Raw genomic sequence first — 21,450 nt, 5'->3', positions numbered from 1 at the left:
TAAACTATCGCAAGGGGCTTCTGGAGTTAATCCCCAGTTTAGTGTAGGGGCAAATAGTACTGCATTATTTTTCCTAACTTTTCATTGTCGTTAATCTTTAGCATACAGGGTGGGCTATCTGAAAAATAGCTTAATTTCGCGTAACGAAAGAATTGGTGCACATTTTTTATCGATTTCATGCGTCTTTCAAAAAATGGCTCTGAGCACTATGAGACTTAACATTTGAGGTCATCAGTCCGCTAGAACTTAGAACTACTTAAACCAAACTAACCTAAGGAAATCACACACATCCATGCCCGAGGCAGGATTCGAACCTGCGACCGTAGCAGTCGTGCGGTTCCGGACTGAAGCGCCTAGAACCGCTCGGCCACCGCGGCCGGCCGTGCATCTTTCTCGGATAATTCTAAATAAATCAGCAATTTTACTTTTGTCTCGATTTCAGCGCCATCTGTCAATGGTTTGAAAAATGTTTCAGACAAAACTTGATTACTTTTTATGGAGAATCCGAATCTGCAATAAAAATGGGGGTTTCCATTTAAGATTTAAAAGTTGCCTCCCGCCCCACCCAAGGGGGCGGGGGCTGGGGGTTACATGTAGTATCATTTGATGTTCCCCCTTGAGCTTACGAACTTGTCTTACCCACTGTTTTTAGGCGATGTGTAGTTTTCGAGGTAATCTCATCCGAAACTTCATATGGACCACCCCTGTATATGAGAGTGCTCGTCCTACTACCAACTTAGTATACTACTGTCTTCAAGTAATTGTGAACAGCTGACAGCTGCATTCGTAAAGCAGTGAACGTGTACTTCAGCAACGAATTGAACATGACACCATCTTGCGGAACGAGTTGCACGCCTACTTGTACAATATACTGCTGCCTATCAGGAAAAGTAACCAGCTAACATTTGTGCTTGTGTTGCAGTGAACGTGTACGACGGCAACCAGCTGAACGTGACGCGCATCTCTCGGACCGAGATGGGCGCCTACCTGTGCATAGCCTCCAATGGCGTGCCGCCCTCCGTTAGCAAGAGGATCACGGTCGACGTCGAGTGTGAGTCGACTTGGTTGTTGGCAGACCTGACTGTCAAACTGTGTCGTTCCTGATCATTTAATAGATGTTTATTGTACTGTAGGAATTGTCTTGTCAATGAACTTGTGGATGGAGATATTTGTAAAAACATCGGATAGTATGGAACAGACATATTTAACAATTTGGATGAAGGAAAATGGAAAAAGATCCATATAAATCAACCTCCTAGGTCCTTCGTTTTACAGTAATTAAAAATATAAGATTGTACGAAGTCCTCAAGAACTACACCATGTAATGTCTCTTGCAGCGGTCTCTCCGCGATATTTTCAGAAATTTTATAAATTATATAACTCAGTACATATCTCGAAATATCTCTTCTTATCTTACCGATTATCAATGCAAAGTAGTTTCAAGCCCAATTATTCCTTGGAGCGTCCATTTACTCCATGGAATAGCTTCTCTGCTATCTATGTTTTCTCTTATGAAAAGAATAGGGACTTCTTGCCGATTAGTCGTAAAAGAAGGATGTATACGTATGTATTGTTGAGCTAGTCGCCATCTTGATGAGATTCTGTATGAGAAGGAATTTAATACATGAACTAAAGTAAGTGTGTTCGCGTATTATTTAACGGATTATTATTATTGACAGTGTCTGCTTACTACGCTGTGTTGCACGGGATCAGTGGGGAACGTCTTATTTACACTGGACGAACCTGCCGTTTTGTATGCTCAAGATATCCAGTTACTTCAAATAAATAGGCTAACACGGTCTTACCAGCAGATCTCCGGTCTTCCCCATGTGATCACCGAAAGTTAATAATTATTACAAATATTTCCAGGAGATCGACTGACAATTTTCGTCGCACCGTGACTTCGAAATTGCTTCACTGCCTTATGGAATTTACGTTAAGCTTAATTTAATCAGGATAGAACAGTATTGAACTGTGTCAATGTGATAAGCCTGCTTTGTCAATGAAAATTCCCTTAATATACGCATGTTTTTACTATCCTGATCAGTGAAGCTAAATCAGGCCGGTGTGAGAGAGGTTTTTAAATTTTAGATCCCATACAAAATATATTAAAACCAGTGTGTAAAACTTAAGAACGAAATCATCTTCCGCGTGACGTGTCGTTGTCAAGAAACATTCCTCGATGAAACTTCGACCATACATAGAAACAATTGCTACAGTGTAGTTACGAAGGCAACTGAAAGAAATTCACAATGAGACGAACAGAAAAGACCATGTTAATCATTGCCAGTAATCACACTGAAGTCACGTGATTTATGATGGCCTCCCTGGGCACTGATATTGTAGCATTCCAGCGCGTTTCACGACTACTGGACGGTCGTTGGTGCATCTGGACGTGGTGCTATGCATCTCTCCAACGCATCCCACACGTGCTTGACGGGACTCAAGTCTGGCAAACTGGCTGACAAGTACATCCACTAAATATCCTCCGCATCGTCATCCATGAAATTGAAATCAGGGTGGAATTCTCCTCCGAAAAGACGCACATGGAGGAGAAGTACAGTATCACAGTAACTCTGAACGGTGAGTTTCTCGTGTTCAAATATTATACACCCTCATGCCATAAGATCTGGACTACCAAAACGATCATGTTCGATAGTGTTTCTGGATGCATTACGCGTTTCCACATCTGAGCATGTGCGGGTATGTAAGAAAATTGTCGGCCGGCCGGAATGGCCAAGCGGTTCTAGGCGCTACAGTCCGGAACCGCGCGACCGCTACGTCGCGGGTTCGAATCCTGCCTCGGGCATGGATGTGTGTGATGTCCTTAGGTTAGTTAGGTTTAAGTAGTTCTAAGTTCTAGGGGACTTATGACCTCAGCAGTTGAGTCCCATAGTGCTCAGAGCCATTTGAACCATTTGAGCCGTCACGAGTCGGGCGCGGCGCTTATGTCCTCTTCACCTGGGGGCCGCTGCTGTAACGTTGTCGTCCTGGAAGGGAGGTCGGTCAGTGTGCGATTGGCTGACCCCTTCTCACAGTCTTCTCTTCCCTGTCGTTCCCGACTGCCGTACCTGCGCTTTACGCCGTTACATGTGGTCTCGTCCTTCTCTTCAAAATCAGCATCTTCTTATCCTAATCTTTCGTCCACTTCGCCTCGTTTTCTGTCGCACTTTATGTATTCATATCGGCGTCACTTACTTGGTTCTACCGCCTTCGTCCATACGCACTCCATTCTAAACAACCCTTTCTCGCACAGCTTTTTCTCATTGAGTCTTGTAGTTACTGCGACCTTCAGTCTGAAGACTTGTTCGATGCAAAAAAAAAAAATGGTTCAAATGGCTCTGAGCACTATGGGGCTTAACATCAGTCCCATAGAACTACTTAAACCTAAGTAACCTAAGGACATCACACACATCCATGCCCGAGGCAGGATTCGAACCTGCGACCGTAGCTGTTCGATGCAGCTCCTCACTGTTTTTGTGGTGTGCAGCCGGCTGGTGTGGCCGAGCGGTTTTAGGCGCTTCTGTCTGGTACCGCGCGACCCCTACGGCGCAGGTTCGAATCCTGCCTCGGGCATGGATGTGTGTGATGTTCTTGGGTTAGTTAGTTTTAAGTAGTTCTAAGTTCTAGGGGACTTATGACCTCAGATGTCAAGCCCCATAATGCTCAGAGCCATTTTTTTTGCAGATTTTCATCGTGAAAGAAAGCATGAAGTATACTTCAGTCTCTGTAGTGTTGCAGTTGTGAGAACTGCAGCGAACAGCAACACAACTTGGTATTGCTTGCGCACGCTCAAAATAACTTTCACTTTCAAATCATTCCATTTCAAAAAGTAACCAAGCGAAAACGACAACACTCACGAAACCACACAGCCTCCAGCATACGAACAAGTTAGCGTTTGCTCAGCTTTTACTGCGTCCAACTGCTGCCAACAGTTACTGTGCGCTCTCGCTCAGCGACGACAATTATAGTGACTCAAAACATTATTACTGGACAGCGATCGCTTTAAAATTCTGCCTCTGCGAAATCAGAGGTAGCAGCAATACAGTCACTCCGCTGAGGCAGTTCGATAAATATACTGACAAATGTTACTGGTAATAGTATTTAAATACATGATGATGCGGGATACTCGCAGATTCCTAACACATTTACATTCGATGTCAACAAATTTCTTTTTCAGAAAGACTTTTGTTTAAATTTCTAGTCTTCATTTTATATCTCTTTCCCATGTCTGATATAATTTCTTAGTTGTCAAACCTATAACGTAAATTTTTTATGTCTGAAAATTTTTTGCTTCCCAAATTTCTCCTAGGTTTCCCTCACTACTTCTGCAGTGTATAAACTGAATACTATCGAGGATAGACCACAACTCTATTCCACTCTATCTAAACTACTGCTTCTCTTTTTATGTCCTTCAACTCTTGTAAGTGCAGTCTGGCTTCTGAACAATTTGTAAATAACCTTTCGCTAACTGTATTTCATCACTGCTGCCTTCAGAATTTCGAATAGTCTTTTCAACTTAATATTGAAAAATATCCCTTAATCTCTACCTACTAATATTAAAAGCATAGGTTTTCCTTACTTCAGTGTATTTTATAAGTTGTAGCCTCAGCATTGCCTCGCGTGTCCTTACATTTTTCCTAAGCTCAAATTGATTTCTCCCAGGCTTGGCTTCTTTCCGTCATTCCACTCTTCTGCAAATAACTCTTGACAGTATTTTGCAGCCACGACTAATTAACCTAATGGTTACGTAAAATTCACACCTCCTAGCACCAGCCTTCTTTTGATTAGAAACTGCTAGATTCTTCTTGAAGTCTGGGGGTATTTCACCTGTCTCATATATCTTGCATACAGGTAGAATATTTTTGTGATGGCACGTTTTCCCGTAGAACGTTCCAACTAGTTTCTTTTCCACTCTGGAATCTCCTAGTTAACTGACTTTACCTATGTCTGCACTATTCTTTACTTGTCTGTCACCGAGTGCCTGCCCTGTTGCAGTCTCCCCGATGATCTGGGTGCCGAACCAGCTGGTGGGCGCGCCGTCTGGTACAGACGTGACCATCGACTGCCACACGGAGGCGTACCCGCGCGCCATCAGCTACTGGGTCTACAACAACGTGATGCTGCTTCCCACCAGCAAGTACCACACCGACATCCAGGAGACGTCGTACCGCTCGCACATGAGGCTCACCATCCGGGGCCTCACCGCCAACGACTTCGGCAACTACCGCTGCATCTCCAAGAACTCACTGGGCGAAACTGAGGGCTCCATCAGGCTCTATGGTGAGTCACTTTGCGCTCTCACCTGGGACAGTGTTTTCAAGTCGTCTGCCTTCTATCTCAGAGTAGCACTTGAATCCACGTCCTCGTTTACTCAGTTAGTTTTACGTTCCTTTGGAAAAAGCAAAACAAAAAAAAAAAAATCAGGATATGAGTCAGAAATTCCGACACATCACCTTTTACGCGTTGCAATAATATAAATTTTTCTGTGGAATAAAAGGGGTTGACAGAGGGAAACTTTTTCAGTTTGTTATTAAATTTTACTGTGCTGACTGTGACAAATTTTATATACCTTGGCAATTGGTTAAAAATTTTAATAGCAGCAGTGTGCACCCCTTTTTGCGCTAAAGACAGCCTTAATGTGGAGTAACGAATGTCATTTCACGCAAAAATATTCCATGTAATATGAATGGAGGAAAAATATGCAAAATATGTCAATTTACAGATTTTACTCTACCCAGAAAGAAAAATTCGAAGTAGGTATTAAAATCCATGGAGAAGAAATAAAAACATTGAACTTTGAGGTTCGCCGATGACAGTGTAATTCTGTCAGGGACAGCAAATAACTTGGAAGAGCAGTTGAACGGAATGGACAGTGTTCTTGAAAGGAGGGTATAAGATGAACATCAGTAAAAGCAAAACGAGGATAATGGAATGTAGTCGAATTCAGTCGGGTGATGCTGAGGGAATTAGACTAGGAAATGAGACACTTAAAGTAGTAAAGGAGTTTTGCTATTTGGGGAGCAAAATAACTGATGATGGTCAAAGTAGAGAGGATATAAAATGTAGACTGGCAATTGCAAGGAAAGCGTTTCTGAAGAAGAGAAATTTGTTAACATCGAGTATTGATTTAAGTGTCAGGAAGTCGTTTCTGAAAGTATTTGTATGGAGTGTGGCCATGTATGGAAGTGAGACGTGGACGATAAATAGTTTAGACAAGAAGAGAATAGAAACTTTCGAAATGTGGTGATGCAGAAGAATGCTGAAGATTAGATGGGTAGATCACATAACTAATGAGCAGGTATTGAACAGAATTGGGGAGAAGAAGAGTTTGTGGCACAACTTGACTAGAAGAAGGGATCGGTTGGTAGGACATGTTCTGAGGCATCAAGGGATCACCAATTTGGTGCTGGAGAGCAGCGTGGAGGGTAAAAATCGTAGAGGGAGACCAAGAGATGAATACACTAAGCAGATTGAGAAGGATCTAGGTTGCAGTAGGTACTGGGAGATGAAGAAACTTGCACAGGATAGAGTAGCATGGAGAGCTGCATCAAACCAGAAGACCACAACAACAACACTATACCCAAGATTTGCAATAATTCTGATTGCAAATGTGGCTCAACGATATCGATCTACGAGTTCCAAAACGATTTTTTTTCTCCAGTTTAAGTTCTCGTTTGTATGAAGACCTAAAATTTTTGAAGTTTTTTTTATTGCCTCATCATGTGTTGCACTTACCATCAGTGTAGTACAGCTAGTTGTACAGAACTGCATATATATTATCTTATTTATTTTAGCGTGAGACAATCACAGAAAAACAGTCAGTGATTCTTTTAAGAACGTAGTTTGCCATTTGTTCTGATTCTGTGCGTATGCTTGCATTGATTACAGTACTAGTGACGTCTGCAAAGGAACTAATTGTGACATCTTGGGCTGTCGGGTGTTCTGCCGGATATCAGCGTCGTACTTGCACGATATTTCGGTCACGTAGCTCGTGACCTTCATCAGGTGCGACCTGAGACTGCTCCTCGAGTGGACCTGGTCCAGTATTTATGCCTCCCCTGGAGGGGGATAGTAGATCTATGATTGAGCCTTGAGAACGTGATTTCTTCCCAGTCATTAATTGTACGATTTGCATTTGTTAGATGTAATCCTATCTCCGTTTTCCCCTACAGTTTTTGCCGTCTACAGCTCACCCTACCACAATTGAAGTTTCCTGATGTCTTAACAGATATCCTGTCATTCTGCTCCTTCTCGGAATTTTCCACATATTCCTTTCCTTGCCGTTTATATAGAGAGCCTCCTCATTCATTATCAGTTCACTTGATTTTCGGCGTCAATTTTTTCTAATTCACGTCTAAACCTTGCTCCAAATGTGTAGTCTCATTTCTTCCTGAAATTAAGACCTCTGATGGAAAATAGTAGACTTTCTTTGCCTGTGCTATTCTGCTTATTATTTTCTCCTTCCTTCTCCCCGTCATATGTTGTTTCCCTTCCACGGCTTCTTTCACTTCGTCTACTTCGTGGTCAGAAACTTTGATATTAAATTATCGTTAGTATTATTTCTGCCGTCCCTCATTTCTTTGTTTTTTTTTCCTTTTTTACTCTCATTTCGCATTCTGGTTTGTTATATTGTTCGTTAAATTCAACATATCGTGTTATCCACGTCCGCTTTCACTGAAGAAAGTGATATCATCAGCGAAACTGATCGGCGGTATCCTTTCACTCTTCATATTCATTCCACTCTTCAACTTTTACTTTATTCCCGTCGTTGCCTCATTTGTGTACAAACTGAACTTCCTTCTTAGTACCCAGCGAGGTGGCGCGTGGTTAGACACTGGACTCGCATTCGGGAGGACGACGGTTCAATCCCGCGTCCGGCCATCCTGATTTAGGTTTTCCGTGATTTCCCTAAATCACTCCAGGCAAATGCCGGGATGGTTCCTCTGAAAGGGCACGGCCGACTTCCTTCTCCATCCTTCCCTAATCCGATGAGACCGATGACCACGCTGTCTGGTCTCCTTCCCCAAAACCAACCAACCTTCTTAGTCTTCCAATTCGTGGCTCTTACATACAGGGAGAATCACCTAAAACTTGTACCGCAAACATTGCGGAAATGGAAAATGCTGTTCATGTGCTATTTTCACAGAATGGCTGGGTAGTCAGAGGCTCGTATTGTTACCCAATAAAGTGATTTTAATAATACCTAGAAACTGTCATTTTGCGCAGACATACACTTTTCTAAAGGGAAAAATGCGTACTGACATTAACAAACTCAATGTCAATTATGTTTGTTGTAGGATTCTAGTGCTTGTTATTTGGGAGATATCGTATTTTGAAAAGTTTACGCACCGACGCTTGGTTGTGCTATTCAACCTGCAAAGTTGCTACATATGTTGTTGTTATGTTTGCTTACAGTGTGCTTGTGTTTTCCTCGAGTGCATTGCGAATTGCTACTCAGTTAGTGTGTGAGAGTCCAAGCAGTAGGTCGTGAATGAACGATGGGATTTACCAATGCAGGAAAAACCGACATGCTGATGGTGTATGAAGAGTGTAGAAAGAATGCAGTTCGTTCTTTTAGGCTGTATGTGGCAACATATCCCAATGGATGTCAACCGTCTCGGCAATCATATATCAACCTTTCCAACCAGTCACGTGAACGTGGTATTGTAACACCTACACAATATAACTGAAAGAAACGAGTGTAGACAGTAGAGGGGGAAATAATAGTTCTCGTTGCTGTTGCAGCTGATCTACACGCTAGCTCCTGCGCAGTACGGCAAGTGTCCTACGCATTTACCATTGACATAGGTTACATCCTTATCACATCTCTCTCCATCAAGAGCTGCATGGAAACAATTATGAGAATCGTGTTAACTTCTGTACATGGGCATTTAGAAATGGCACTCCAGATGTATCACGTATCTTGTTTAGTGATGAAGCCATATTTACCATCATAACCAGGTAAAATGCCGAAACGTTCACTACTGGTGTGTCGACAGTCCCCTTTGGCTTCGTCAGGTGGAACTTCAGAGTCCATGGAGTGTAAACGTGTGGTATGGTGTATAGTGAACTATCAGCTCACAGACCCATTTTTCATCGACAGAACACTGAAAACGAATAAGTATCGTAGTCCGCTAACAGATTATCTTCCACGAATGCTGGACCACGTTCGTCTGCAGACTAGGAAGAACCTGTGGTACCAACATGTTGGCTGTCCCTACCATAGTGTACGAAGTACTAAAGCAATGTCTTCACTAATTGTTTCCAAATCTTTGGACTGGACGCAGAGGACGTGTACCTTGGCCGGCCCTGCCCAGGATTTGATGCCTAGAGACTTTTCTCTGTGAGGAAAGCTGAAAGACCCTGTGTACAAGGACACCCCTTGTAGACCCTGTCTGCGAGGACACGACGATGGGCAACGGTGTATTACTGCAGCCTGCTCGGACATCTCTGCTGAAATGTTAGTACGCGAGCAAAAGTCGTTCCAGACCGGACTGCGAGCATGTATTTCCGCTGCCGGCGGTCGTTTTGAACACAACCTCTAAAGGTCAATTCTCTCGTTACGGATCAGAATCCACATAACTACGAGGGCGGTTCAGAAAGTAACCTCCGATTGGTCACAGTGCGGGTTGTGGGGGGAGTAGCGACGCCATCTGTGCGTTCACGCACTCAACAGGTCAGTCGGCATCAAGCCGTGGTCGAGTGAACGTCGTACCTGCGCTAGTTTAGTTTTTGTGGCAGTTTGAAATGTGTGCTGCAATAGAAAACCCCGCCAAATGTGAAGTGCGTGCTGTCATAAGGTTTTTTACAGCCAAAGGATATTCTGCAGCAGCTATTCATCATGAGCTTTGTGCCGTGTACGGACCAAGAGTTATGAGTGAAGGAGTTGTCCGTGAATGGGTACGTTTATTTAAATGTGGACGAGAAAACGTTCATGATGAAGAGAGGAGTGGTAGACCATCATTGGTGACTGACGAACTCGTTCAGACAGTTGATGCAAAAGTTCGTGAAAATCGACGTTTCTCAATGTCGGAGTTGTCTACTGGTTTTCCACAGATTTCTAAGACTCTCTTGTACGAGATAGTGACAGCAAGATTGGGTTACCGTAAGTTCTGTGCACGATGGGTGCCCAAAATTGTTACCGACCACCACAAAACTCAAAGAATGGCCTCTGCATTAGACTTTCTGTCACGTTATGAGGACGAAGGAGAACCATTGTTAAACAGAATCGTGACCGGTGACGAAACCTGGATTAAGTACGTGAACCCTGAGACAAAAGAACAATCAAAGATGTGGGCACATTCAAATTCGCCTACCAAACCAAGAGCAGCCTCGCAAGATTTTTCTGCCAGAAAACTGATGGCAACGGTGTTTTGGGATGCCAAAGGGGTGTTGTTGGTTGAATTCATGGAACGTGGTACGACCATTAATCAAGACGTGTACTGTGAAACAATAAAAAAAGTTACGACGGGCTATACAGAACAAACGCCGTGGTATGCTGACTTCCGGTATCGTTTTTTTGCACGATAACGCCCGTCCTCAGTCTGCTCGCAGAACAACGGCCCTTCTTGAGTCCTTCAAGTGGGACGTTATCAACCATCCACCTTACAGCCCAGACCTGGCGCCAAGTGATTATCACCTCTTCATGCATTTGAAGAAATGGCTCGGGTCACAGCGGTTTGATGACGACGAAGAGCTCAAAGATGCGGTCACAGGCTGGCTCCAGGCACAAGCGGGTGATTTTTATGCAGAAGGAATTTCAAAGCTTGTGAAGAGATATGACAACTGCCTCAATCGCTATGGAGACTATGTAGAAAAATAGTGCAAAGATGTAGTTGTAAGATGTATATATTAAAATATTTTTATTTAACTTGGTGTATTTTTTTAAATCAACCGGAGGTTACTTTCTGAACGGCCCTCGTAGTTTATGCACTTATGTTGTTCTTTAATATGTGCTACCATACGTATTGCTCACGTGTCGGTGTGGAAACTTTCTAAAATACGATATCTCGTAAACGAGTCGCACTAGAACTCTGCAACAAATATCACTGAATAGATGGTAATTAATTGAAACCCTCAGTTGCCGACAGGTGTTGTTGATATGCCTCGATGGGGACAGCTGAAAATGTGTGCCCTGATCGGGACTCGAATGCGTCATCTCCTGCTTACGTGGCAGACGCCCTATCCATCTGAGCCACCGAGGACAGATGATCAGCGCGACTGCACGCCCCTTCGAGACCCACATTCCCAACTGTTCACAATCTACACACATAATGTAATTAATAGATATTTGCCCATCCACTCATTACTCGCGCACACTAAAGTGACGATTCCCGTAAGAGTTCGGGCAACCTGTGCGCATTCGCACCGACGAAGGTCAATGGCTTTCTGATTTATTTTACTCTTCCTTTGTTAATATCAGTAGGTATTTTTCCGTATAAAACGTTTATGTTTCCACAAAAAAATACATTTCCTAAATATTATTTCAAGCCTTTGATAGACGAACACTGCAAGCCCCGGACTACCAATCTATTCCGTGGAAACTGCACATCAATTGCATTTTTCAGTTCCACAATATTTCCAGTGCAAGTTTCACGTGATTCATCTCGTGTATTGTATGTTACCTGCTGTATGTATCTTACTCTTATGCATCTCAAAAGTCGGCCGCCGTGGCGGAGTGGTTCTAGGCGCATCAGTCTGGAAACGCGCGACCGCTATAGTCGCAGGTCAAATCCTGCCTCGGGCATAGATGTGTGTGATGTCCTCAGGTTGGTTAGGTTAAGTAGTTCTAAGTTCTAGGGGACTGATGAAGCTCAGATGTTAAGTCCCATAGTGCTCAGAGCCATTTGAACCATTTTGTATCTCAATATTTCGAATATATTGCACTATTATGAACGGTCCAGTAACACCAACGTGACCACCGTCTACATTGAAGCACGACTCACAGATGGCGGGTAGCAGCACAAGCAGTGGAGTTTACATCAAGCATGTCGGAGAGGATGGGGGGGGGGGGGGGGGGAAACGCAGAAGACAGTGCTGTCGTTGTCGTAACGTGGAAACGGAGCGACTTACTTGATGTCCAAAAGGACACGCTCATTGGCTTTCTGGTCAACGGTGGAAGCGTTTCCGAAACTGTTAAGTTTGTGAATTGTCCACGCACCGCCGTGCATAAAGTATACTGCGCATAGCAAAATGGCGCTATCCAAAACCGGCGCTGAAGAGACTCTGGTGCACCAGCGGGCATAGACGTGTGCGGGCGAATAGACGCGCATCTTTTGAGCAACTGACCACTTAGATGAACCAACGAGCTACCAAAAATGTCTCCTCAACGACCGGTCAGCGAGCGTTGCTGCGTGTGGGCCTCCGCAGCTGGGGTCTGCTTCAAACATCCACGCTGACTGCTGTTGAGCGACGGCGAAGGCGGAAATTTGCACCCCAATACCGAAAGGCGCACCCTTGATCTCTGGGTAGCGTCTTTGACTTATAATCAAAAAGTCCTGTTTCCCGTATTCGAACCCCGCTACTACTAAAACCTTGAGAAATGGCGGCCGAAGACGTGAGGCGTAAGAAGCCGCCCTTGATCTTCCAGTGGCCTTGTCAATAAGGCCGAGGAGCTCTCTGAGGTTGTTGACCTCGGGGTGCGAAACTGCTCCTAAAAGGCGGAAGAATCAGCAATGGTCAACAACATGAGAGTGTAGAGGCCAATGGAAACCACTGAGTTAAAGGCACATAATGTCTATCTACAGGATGTGTGGCCTCCAACTGAAAAACTGTAATGATCATGTCTCCATTGGCAAAAGATTACGTACTAGTGCCCCATTCGCATCTACGGGAGGGGACTACCAAGGGGGAGGTGACCATGAGAAAAAGGCTGAATAACCAATGAAAGGGTAACGTTCTACGATTCGGGCCGTAGAATGTTATAAGTTTGAATGTGTTAGGGAAGCTACAAATTCTAAAAGGGAAATGCAAAAACTCAATATCATGATAGTGGTGGTCAGTGAAGTGCAACAAACTACTGGCCATTAAAATTGCTACACCACGAAGATGACGTGCTACAGACGCGAAATTTAACCGACAGGAAGAAGATGCTGTGATATGCAAATGATTAGCTTTTCAGAGCATTCACACAAGGTTGACGCCGGTGGCGACACCTACAACGTGCTGACATGAGGAAAGTTTCCAACCGATTTCTCATACACAAACAGCAGTTGACCGGCGTTGCCTGGTGAAACGTTGTTGTGATGCCTCGTGTAAGGAGGAGAAATGCGTACCACCACGTTTCCGACTTTGATAAAGTTATAATTTTATCCTATCGCGATTGCGGTTTATCGAATCGCGACACTGCTGCTCGCGTTGGTCGAGATCCAATGACTGTTAACAGAATATGGAATCGGTGTGTTCAGGAGGGCAATACGGAACGCCGTGCTGGATCCCAACGGCCTCGTATCACTAGTAGTCGAGATGACAGGCACCTTATCCGCATGGTTGTAACGGATCGTGCAGCCACGTCTCGATCCCTGAGTTAACAGATGGGGACGTCTCCGTCACCTCTTGTTCTCATTGACGGCACTTTGAACAGTGGACGTTACATTTCAGTTGTGTTACGACCCGTGGCTCTACCCTTCGTTCGACCCCTGCGAAACCCTACATTTCAGCACGATAATGCACGACCGCGTGTTGCAGGTCCTGTACGGGCCTTTCTGGATATAGAAAATGTTCGACTGCTGCCCTGGCCAGGACATTCTCCGATCTCTCACCAATTGAAGCCGTCCGGTCAATGGTGGCCGAGCAACTGGCTCTTCACAATACGCCAGTCACTACTCTTGGTGAACTGTGGTATCGTGTTGAAGCTGCATGGGCAGCTCTACCTGTACACGCCACCCAAGCTCTGTTTGACTCAATGCCCAGGCGTATCAAGGCCGTTATTACGGCCAGAGGTGGTTGTTCTGGGTACTGATTTCTCAGGATCTATGCACCCAAATCGCGTGAAAATGTAATCACATGTCAGTTCTTGTATAATATATTTGTCTAATTAATACCCGTTTATCATCTGCATTTCTTCTTGGTGTAGCAATTTTAATGGCCAGTAGTGTAGAAAGAACGTTAGGGTTTCTGGTCAGAAGAGTACAGGGTAACATCAACAGCAGCAGAAAGTGGAGTAATAGGAGTAGCATTCGATATCAGTAGGAAGACAGTAAAGAGAGTGAGTTACTGTGAACATATTGTGGCGTAGTAAGATAACCACGCCACTTGGAAGTAGCCGAAAGGCTAGTAGATATGTCTGAAACAGGATACGTAATGAATGCTATAAAGAAAAGTACGTAGCTCCTGGAATACTTAACTTTAATCCATCCTTGTGGTACATCGCTCTTGATGATACAAGTGAGACTCTTTAGATACAAGCTATGTAAGGCTAATGGCGCCTTGCTAGGTCGTAGCCATTGACTTAGCTGAAGGCTATTCTAACGATTTGCTCTGCAAATGAGCGAGGCTTCGTCAGTGTGCATCGCTAGCTAAGTCGTCCGTACAACTGGGGCGAGTGCTAGTCCGTCTCTCGAGACCTGCCGTGTGGTGGCGCTCGGTCTGCGATCACTGACAGTGGCGACACGCGGGTCCGACATGTACTAATGGACCGCGGCCGATTTAAAGCTACCACCTAGCAAGTGTGGTGTCTGGTGGTGACACCACAGAACAGTTCAGTGATAAGATTTTTTTCATCAGAATCAACAGCAAACCAACACCGATAAGAATAGTTCAGGTATATGTGGCGAAGTCGCAAGCAAAATAAGAAGAGGTAGAGAAAGTATATCAGGATATTGAACGAGTTATTCAATACATAAATGGAGATGAAAATGTAATAGCCAATGGAAATTGGAGTGCAGTTGCAGAAGAAAGGGTAGAACAAAAGGTTACCAGAGAGAAGAGATAGACTAACTGAGTTATGCAGTAAATTTCAGCTAGTAATACCGACTATTCTCTTCAAAATAACAAAGAGGATGAGGTATACTTGAGAAGGACCAGGAGATGCTGGTTGATACTAGGTAGGTAACATTATGGTAAGGCAGAGATTCCGATATCAGATACTGGACCGTAAGGCATACCCAGGAGCAGATATAGACTCAGACCACAATTTAGTAATAATGAAGGGTAGGCTGAAGTTTAGGAGACTAGTGAGAAACAATCAGTGCGCTGAGAAATGGGATACAGATGTACTATGGAACAAGAGATAAGCTTGAAATTTTCTGAGGCTATAGACACTGCGATAAGGAGTAGATCAATTGGCAGTTCAGTTGAAAAGGAATGTACATCTGTAAAAAGGGCCACCACAAACGTTGGCAAGAGAACCAGAAGTAAAAGTCACCTGAGAATTAAATAATTAGGAAGTGCAGGGAAGCCACGACGAAATGGCTGCACGAAAAAGGTGAAAAAATCGAAAAAGAAATTACTGTCGAAAGGACTGACTCAGGATACAGAAAAGTCAAAACAATCTTCGGTGTCGTAAAAAGCAAGATCAGTAACATTAAAACTGCCATGAAATTCCACTGTTAAATGTAGAGAAGAGTGCGGTTTGGTCGAAAGAGTATATTGGTTCAAAATGGCTCTGAGCACTATGGGACTTAACAGCTGTGGCCATCAGTCCCCTAGAACTTAGAACTACGTAAAACTAACTAACCTAAGGACATCACACACATCCATGCCCGAGGCAGGATTCGAACCTGCGACCGTAGCGGTCACGCGGTTCCAGACTGTAGCGCCTAGAACCGCACGGCCACAGCGGTCGGCAAAGAGTATATTGGGGGCAAGACCACAACGACGGGCAAGACTTGTCTGATGTTGTATTAGAAGAATTATCAGGAGTCGGGAGTGAAGACATAGGAAATCCACTATTAGAAACAGAATTCAAAAGAGCTTTGGACGACTTAAGATTACATAAAAGGGAAGGGACTGATAATATTCCATTGGAATTTCTAAAACCATTCGAAGAAATGACAATAAAACGACAATTCATGTTAGTGTCTAGAATGTATGAAACTTCCGATATACCCTTACACATCTGGAAAATCAGCATCCACAGAATTCGGAAACCTGCAAAAGCCAACAATTGCGACAATTATTGTACAATCATCTTAACATCTGATTTATCCAAGGTGCTGACAAGGATAATATACAGAAGAATTAAATAGAAATTTGAGGAACTATTAGATGAAAGGTCAGGGCACCAGAGGGGCAGTTCTTACGTTGCGGCTGATAATGGAAGCAAGACTGAAGGAGAATCAGGGCAAGTTCATACAATTCGTAGTCCTGGTAAAAGCCATCGCCAGTGTATAATGGTGCTAGGTGTTCGATATTCTGAGGAAAACGAGGGTAAGCTGTAAAGAAAGACGGATAATATACAATATGCACAAGATTCAAAAAATGGTTCAAATGGCTCTGAGCACTATGGGACTTAACATCTGTGGTCAGCAGTCCCCTAGAACTTAGAACTACTTAAACCTAACTAACCTAAGGACATCACACAACACCCAGTCATCACGAGGCAGAGAAAATTCCTGACCCAGCCGGGAATCGAACCCGGAAACCCGGGTGTGGGAAGCGAGAACGCTACCGCACGACCACGAGCTGCGGACAATATGCACAAGAACCAGAAGAAAACCATAAGAGTAGAAGATGAAGAACGAAGTGTTCGAATTAAGAAGGGTGTAAGACAGGGATGTAGTCATTCGTCCCTTCTATTCAGTCTATATATCGAAGCAGCATTGACGGAAATAAGAAAGAGATTAAAGAGTGGATTTAAAATTGAATGTGATAAGATATCAGTCATAAGATTCGAAGACGTGGTATCTTCGGTGAAAGCGAAGAAGAATTACAGGATCTGTTGAGTGGAATGAGCTGTCTAGTGAATATGGACTGAAAGTAAATCGAAGAAAGACAAAAGTAATGAGTAGAAGAAGAAATGAGAATAGCGAGAAACGTAGCGTCAGAACTGGGGATTAGAAAGTAGAAAAGCTTAAGAAATTCTCCAACCTAGACTGAAAAATAACCCATAATGGACGGAGCAGGGAGGACATAAGAATCAGACTAGCTCTGGCAAAAGGGTATTCCTGTCAAGGAGAAACCCGTTAGTATCAAACATAGGCCTTAAATGGAGGAAGAAATCTCTGAGAATGTACGTTTGGAGTTCAGGATTGAATAGCAGTGAAAAATGAGCTGTGAAAAAGCCAAAACAGAAGACAACTGCAGCATTTGCGGTTTGGTGCTATAGACTAATTAGAAAATTAGGTGGATGTTAATATAAGGAATGAGGTGGTTCCCCGCAGGATCATCGAGGAAAGGAATATATGGAAAACACTGAAAAGAAGAATGGACAAGTTGGTAGAACATCTGTTAAGACATTTTGGAATAACTTCCATGGTCCTAGTGCTAGATGTGTAGAAACTGTACATAAAGACAAAGGCCGGAATACAAATGGTTCAAATGGCTCTGGGCACTATGGGACTTAACATCTGAGGTCATCAGTCCCCTAGAACTTAGAACTACTTAAACCGAACTAACCTAAGGACATCACACACATCCATGACCGAGGCAGGATTCGAACCTGCGACCTTAACAGTAGCGCGGTTCCACACTGATGCGCCTAGAACCTCTCGGCCACACCGGCCGGCGCTGGAATATATCCAGCAAATAATTGAGAACGTAGGTTGGGCAGCATCAACGCGTTGTTGAAGGGGCGCATCAACCCAGTCAGAATACTATAACTAAAAGATGAGACCCCCACTGAGTTACGACAGGTGGTCTTTCAGATGAATCACGTTGGTTACTATCACCGGTTTCGCCAGATCTACGCTTTCATAATCGCATCTTGCCACATTGTTAGCTGTACAAAATTGTTAAGGCCTTCGTGGCCACTTGATCACAAGCTACCTGCTGGCGTCTGCCTTGGGTGCTTCGGCCGACGTTTTTTTGATGATGTGCACCCTTATTAAAATACTGAATGTCAGATGGTGATCGTGTGTCAAATTGTAAGAAAAATGGCAGGGAACATCAGCGTGTCTCAAATAAAATACCACGCAATTAAAACATATAGGACAACATGTTGTATGTTTTAATTACGTGCTGTTTTATTTGTGACGTACTGACATTACCTTCCACCTTAAAAATACACTGATGAGCCAAAACATTATGACCACTTGCTCAATGGCTTAGTTGTTCGTCTTTGGAACGAAATACATCACTTATTCTGCGTATCAGGGATCCGACAGTTTGTTGGTAGGTTTGTGGAGGTATGTGGCATTAGATGTAGATGCTCACGACAGTAGCACGTGAACATTCGACCAGCTTCACCGTTTTCGAGATACTCGTTCACAGGCTCTTCGTTATAAAAATCTGTTCTTTGTCAGAGTCGCTTATCTCAGTGGGTTTCTCCATTTTTAGCCCGTATCTTCGCTAGGGTGATTCCTCGTCCGTGTCTGCTCCGCTTCCACAGTTTTGTTAGCACGTCACGCGCCCGCAACGTCACGCTGGACAATGATTAATGTTTTCGCTGGTCAGTGCATCTCCTTTTTTCTGTGGTAGAAGTTTTACAGTTAGCTGTTTGAAGTACAATATGCCACCTCTTATTGATCTATCGGCCCCAAATATTCTTTCCTCTGCAATATCTTTTACCTTCTCTTATTAAAATTACTATGATTCACCCACGCAGCCCTCCCTATAGCTACCCTCTAGCTACGACAATACCTTAAAAAACGTCCAGAACGATTCTAGAAGTATTTTCTGATGCGGCGATGGTTTTGATACTAGGTAAAATAGTGTTTCCAGCCGCTTTGCCTTTTGCACAAAAGGACTTGCTGGTCGCGATACCTGTCACACGAGAAGAATAGGTGATTTAGACCACATTCTGCAGTTAAGTAGTAAAATGAGAGGGGGAAACTTATATTCCGCAGCTATACAATAGTGTCTAGTAACGTCACGTCGCTCACTTAGACCGAGATAGCGTAGTGATGGCGATCAACGGGAGGCAGTCTGGCATTCTGCCGGTTGGCCGCTCTGGGGGTGACTTTAGCGGCAGATCTTGTGGGCACATTAATTGCAGGCGTGAAACGACCTTTGGAGGGTCCTCGTAACGACGTCAAGTATCGAACGCCCGCACTGACATTTTTAATGGCCTCTGACAATTTGTTTGCCGCAGCGCTTGTTATGCAGGGGCGGTGAAAAAGGCTTCAAGTTTCGAGCGGCTATTACAAGAGCTCACAAACCAACAACACTACAATGTTTCTCAAAGTTGTGAAAGGTGACAGCGTTGTTTATTAAAATTCTCTTACTGCATTAATCGACTGGTTCAGACAAGTGAAGTTCCGAAAATCACTTACAGTATTGCGTAATTTTTATATACGTGTAATTTCTGTCTCTGACGCATTTGTGTCCTGTGAATGGTCTGCGCTATACATATTTTCTGAAAAGTGGAAACATACTGCGATAATCTGTATCCTTATTTTTGGTTTCTGCAGTGTATGAAAATACGCTTAAAATAGTCTTTCTCCTGATTTTCAGAAATTCCACGACCTTCAACGCCACCCAAGGCGACAGAAGTGCGCAGTGGAACCACCAAAGCAGGTAAGAACACATTCACATTTCGAGAGATAATTCCTTCGCAGTGTGTCTTATGGGTATTCATTTCATTCTACTCACAAGGAGAGGTCCGCAGGGATGGGAGTGACCTGAAACCACCTACATGGTGGTTTAAGTCTGAAGTTTAGAAGTATTGGCTTACAACAGAAGGTAACTTAAGAGCTGTCAACCTTGTTGATAGAAATCTCTTGGGTTTCCAGTCGTGTGGTAACGTTGCAGTTTCACACCGTTTCGAAAAATGTCATACCCTTCATCTTCCGGTGAGGTGTTTCTTACTGTTTTTATGATAATATGAAGGCTTACAGAATACATCCTACTCTCACCGATAATAAAGTGAAGTATGGAATACTTCTTTGTCTTGGTACCATCGTGCATGCTTTAATCGTCTACTAATAATGTTGAAAAGTTAAATCCATGGTATGTATATTTGGAAATTTTTTTGAAGGTCCGTCATAACTGCGCTGAACCACTCTCACAACTTAGATGCGTGACTTGAGCAATCATTTTAAGGGTAAGACGACAATAAAGAACACGACAAGTTGCAGCAAAATTAACGTTTCAAGGGCAACATTTTCATTAAGATATAAGTTTCTCTGTGACACAGAGAAATGTAATAAATTTGTGAAATAGATAACTCCTTTAAGGATTCGAAGTATACACTGAGTGACAATGGAAAGATTCTACACAGGAAGTTTTATGAAAACGGAATGAAACTTAAAAGGGCACCTGACAGTTACGGCAAGATAATGCAGTATTTGGACGATTGAGTTTTTCTTTATTTAGAAATTTTTTACATTTGAACTATACATTACATCCAGTCACCTACCTGCGTACATGTAGTATTTAATTGTCCCGTTGTATTATAGAGATAATCAGCCCATATAAGTATCACTTGAAACATCATTTCCAGATGATCTAACGCCAAAGATTGCAAAGCAACAGATTCCACAGATGTACCATTTGGGACCTAGTCGACATAGCGAAGAAGGAAAATTAGATTTTAACGTCCGGTCGACAACGGTATTATTAGAGGCACAGGCTCAAATTGGGTAGGGATGGGCCAGACATTCGACTAAGTTCTCTTTGTATGCACTTCACGAAGGAAAGGGCATGTTTCAGAACATCGTGACGGTAGTGCCATCTCGTAATCACCATACGAATACTCAAATATTCATGTGTATATCATCGTGAACCCAATTGTGTTGGTGTGGAGTTCAGCAACGAATGGTGGACTTGCTTGGCCATTCGCAAGCCTTCATACCAGGAAGCGGTTTTCGTCCGATCGGAAACAAAACATAGTCGACTAGACACCCGTTTTTAAGCGGCGGTGCAGTATGGAAACGTAAAAAAAATCTGAACGACTCTGCTGGTTTTTGAGAAAACGTCGGGGATTTTGGTGAGGAACGTAACAAAAGCAAGTATCGTCCTGGAAGAAGTCTGGCGACGTGTGGAGGGTCAGTGAGATGGCCAAGTGATGGCACTACATCACTGCAGACAGTGACATCATTTGTTGTATTCACATTTATTTAAAGACGAGACGACGTTCAAGTTGTTGTTGTGAGTCGCTCTGAACCTTTCTTAAGTTATGACTTCCCTTTCTAAACATCATTTCACATTTGCTACATAAAGTTTTACCGGCGAATCATCTGTTGCCATTTCTCTTGGGTACAGAGCCGGGTGCATTCGCTTACGAAACATTCGACAGCTTACCTTGGCGTCAACATCAGGGATACCTGTAGTGCTACCTTGCGCCTCCTTCATATTCATAAGGCTCCCCAGCCTCTCTCTCACTACTCGGCCGCTCGCGACATCGTGTGG

The 21,450-nt window shown here is 43.6% G+C and overlaps 1 protein-coding gene across 1 annotated transcript in view; it reads left to right on the top strand.

The window, feature by feature from the left end:
• Positions 1-21,450, top strand: part of LOC126217633 (lachesin-like) — a gene marked incomplete at its 5' end in the record, with an annotated part of 728,482 nt that overhangs the window by 594,860 nt on the left and 112,172 nt on the right. The window contains 3 exons of the mRNA XM_049942194.1: positions 923-1,051; positions 4,999-5,283; positions 19,555-19,617. Of these exons, the coding sequence (XP_049798151.1) occupies positions 923-1,051; positions 4,999-5,283; positions 19,555-19,617 (477 nt within the window). The remainder of the gene's footprint in view (positions 1-922; positions 1,052-4,998; positions 5,284-19,554; positions 19,618-21,450) is intronic.

Source organism: Schistocerca nitens, chromosome 1, assembly GCF_023898315.1.
Source record: "Schistocerca nitens isolate TAMUIC-IGC-003100 chromosome 1, iqSchNite1.1, whole genome shotgun sequence".
Taxonomy (NCBI): Eukaryota; Metazoa; Arthropoda; class Insecta; order Orthoptera; family Acrididae; genus Schistocerca; species Schistocerca nitens.
The sequence above is the reverse complement of the archived record's forward strand: the minus strand, read 5'-3'. Positions and strand labels throughout refer to the sequence as shown.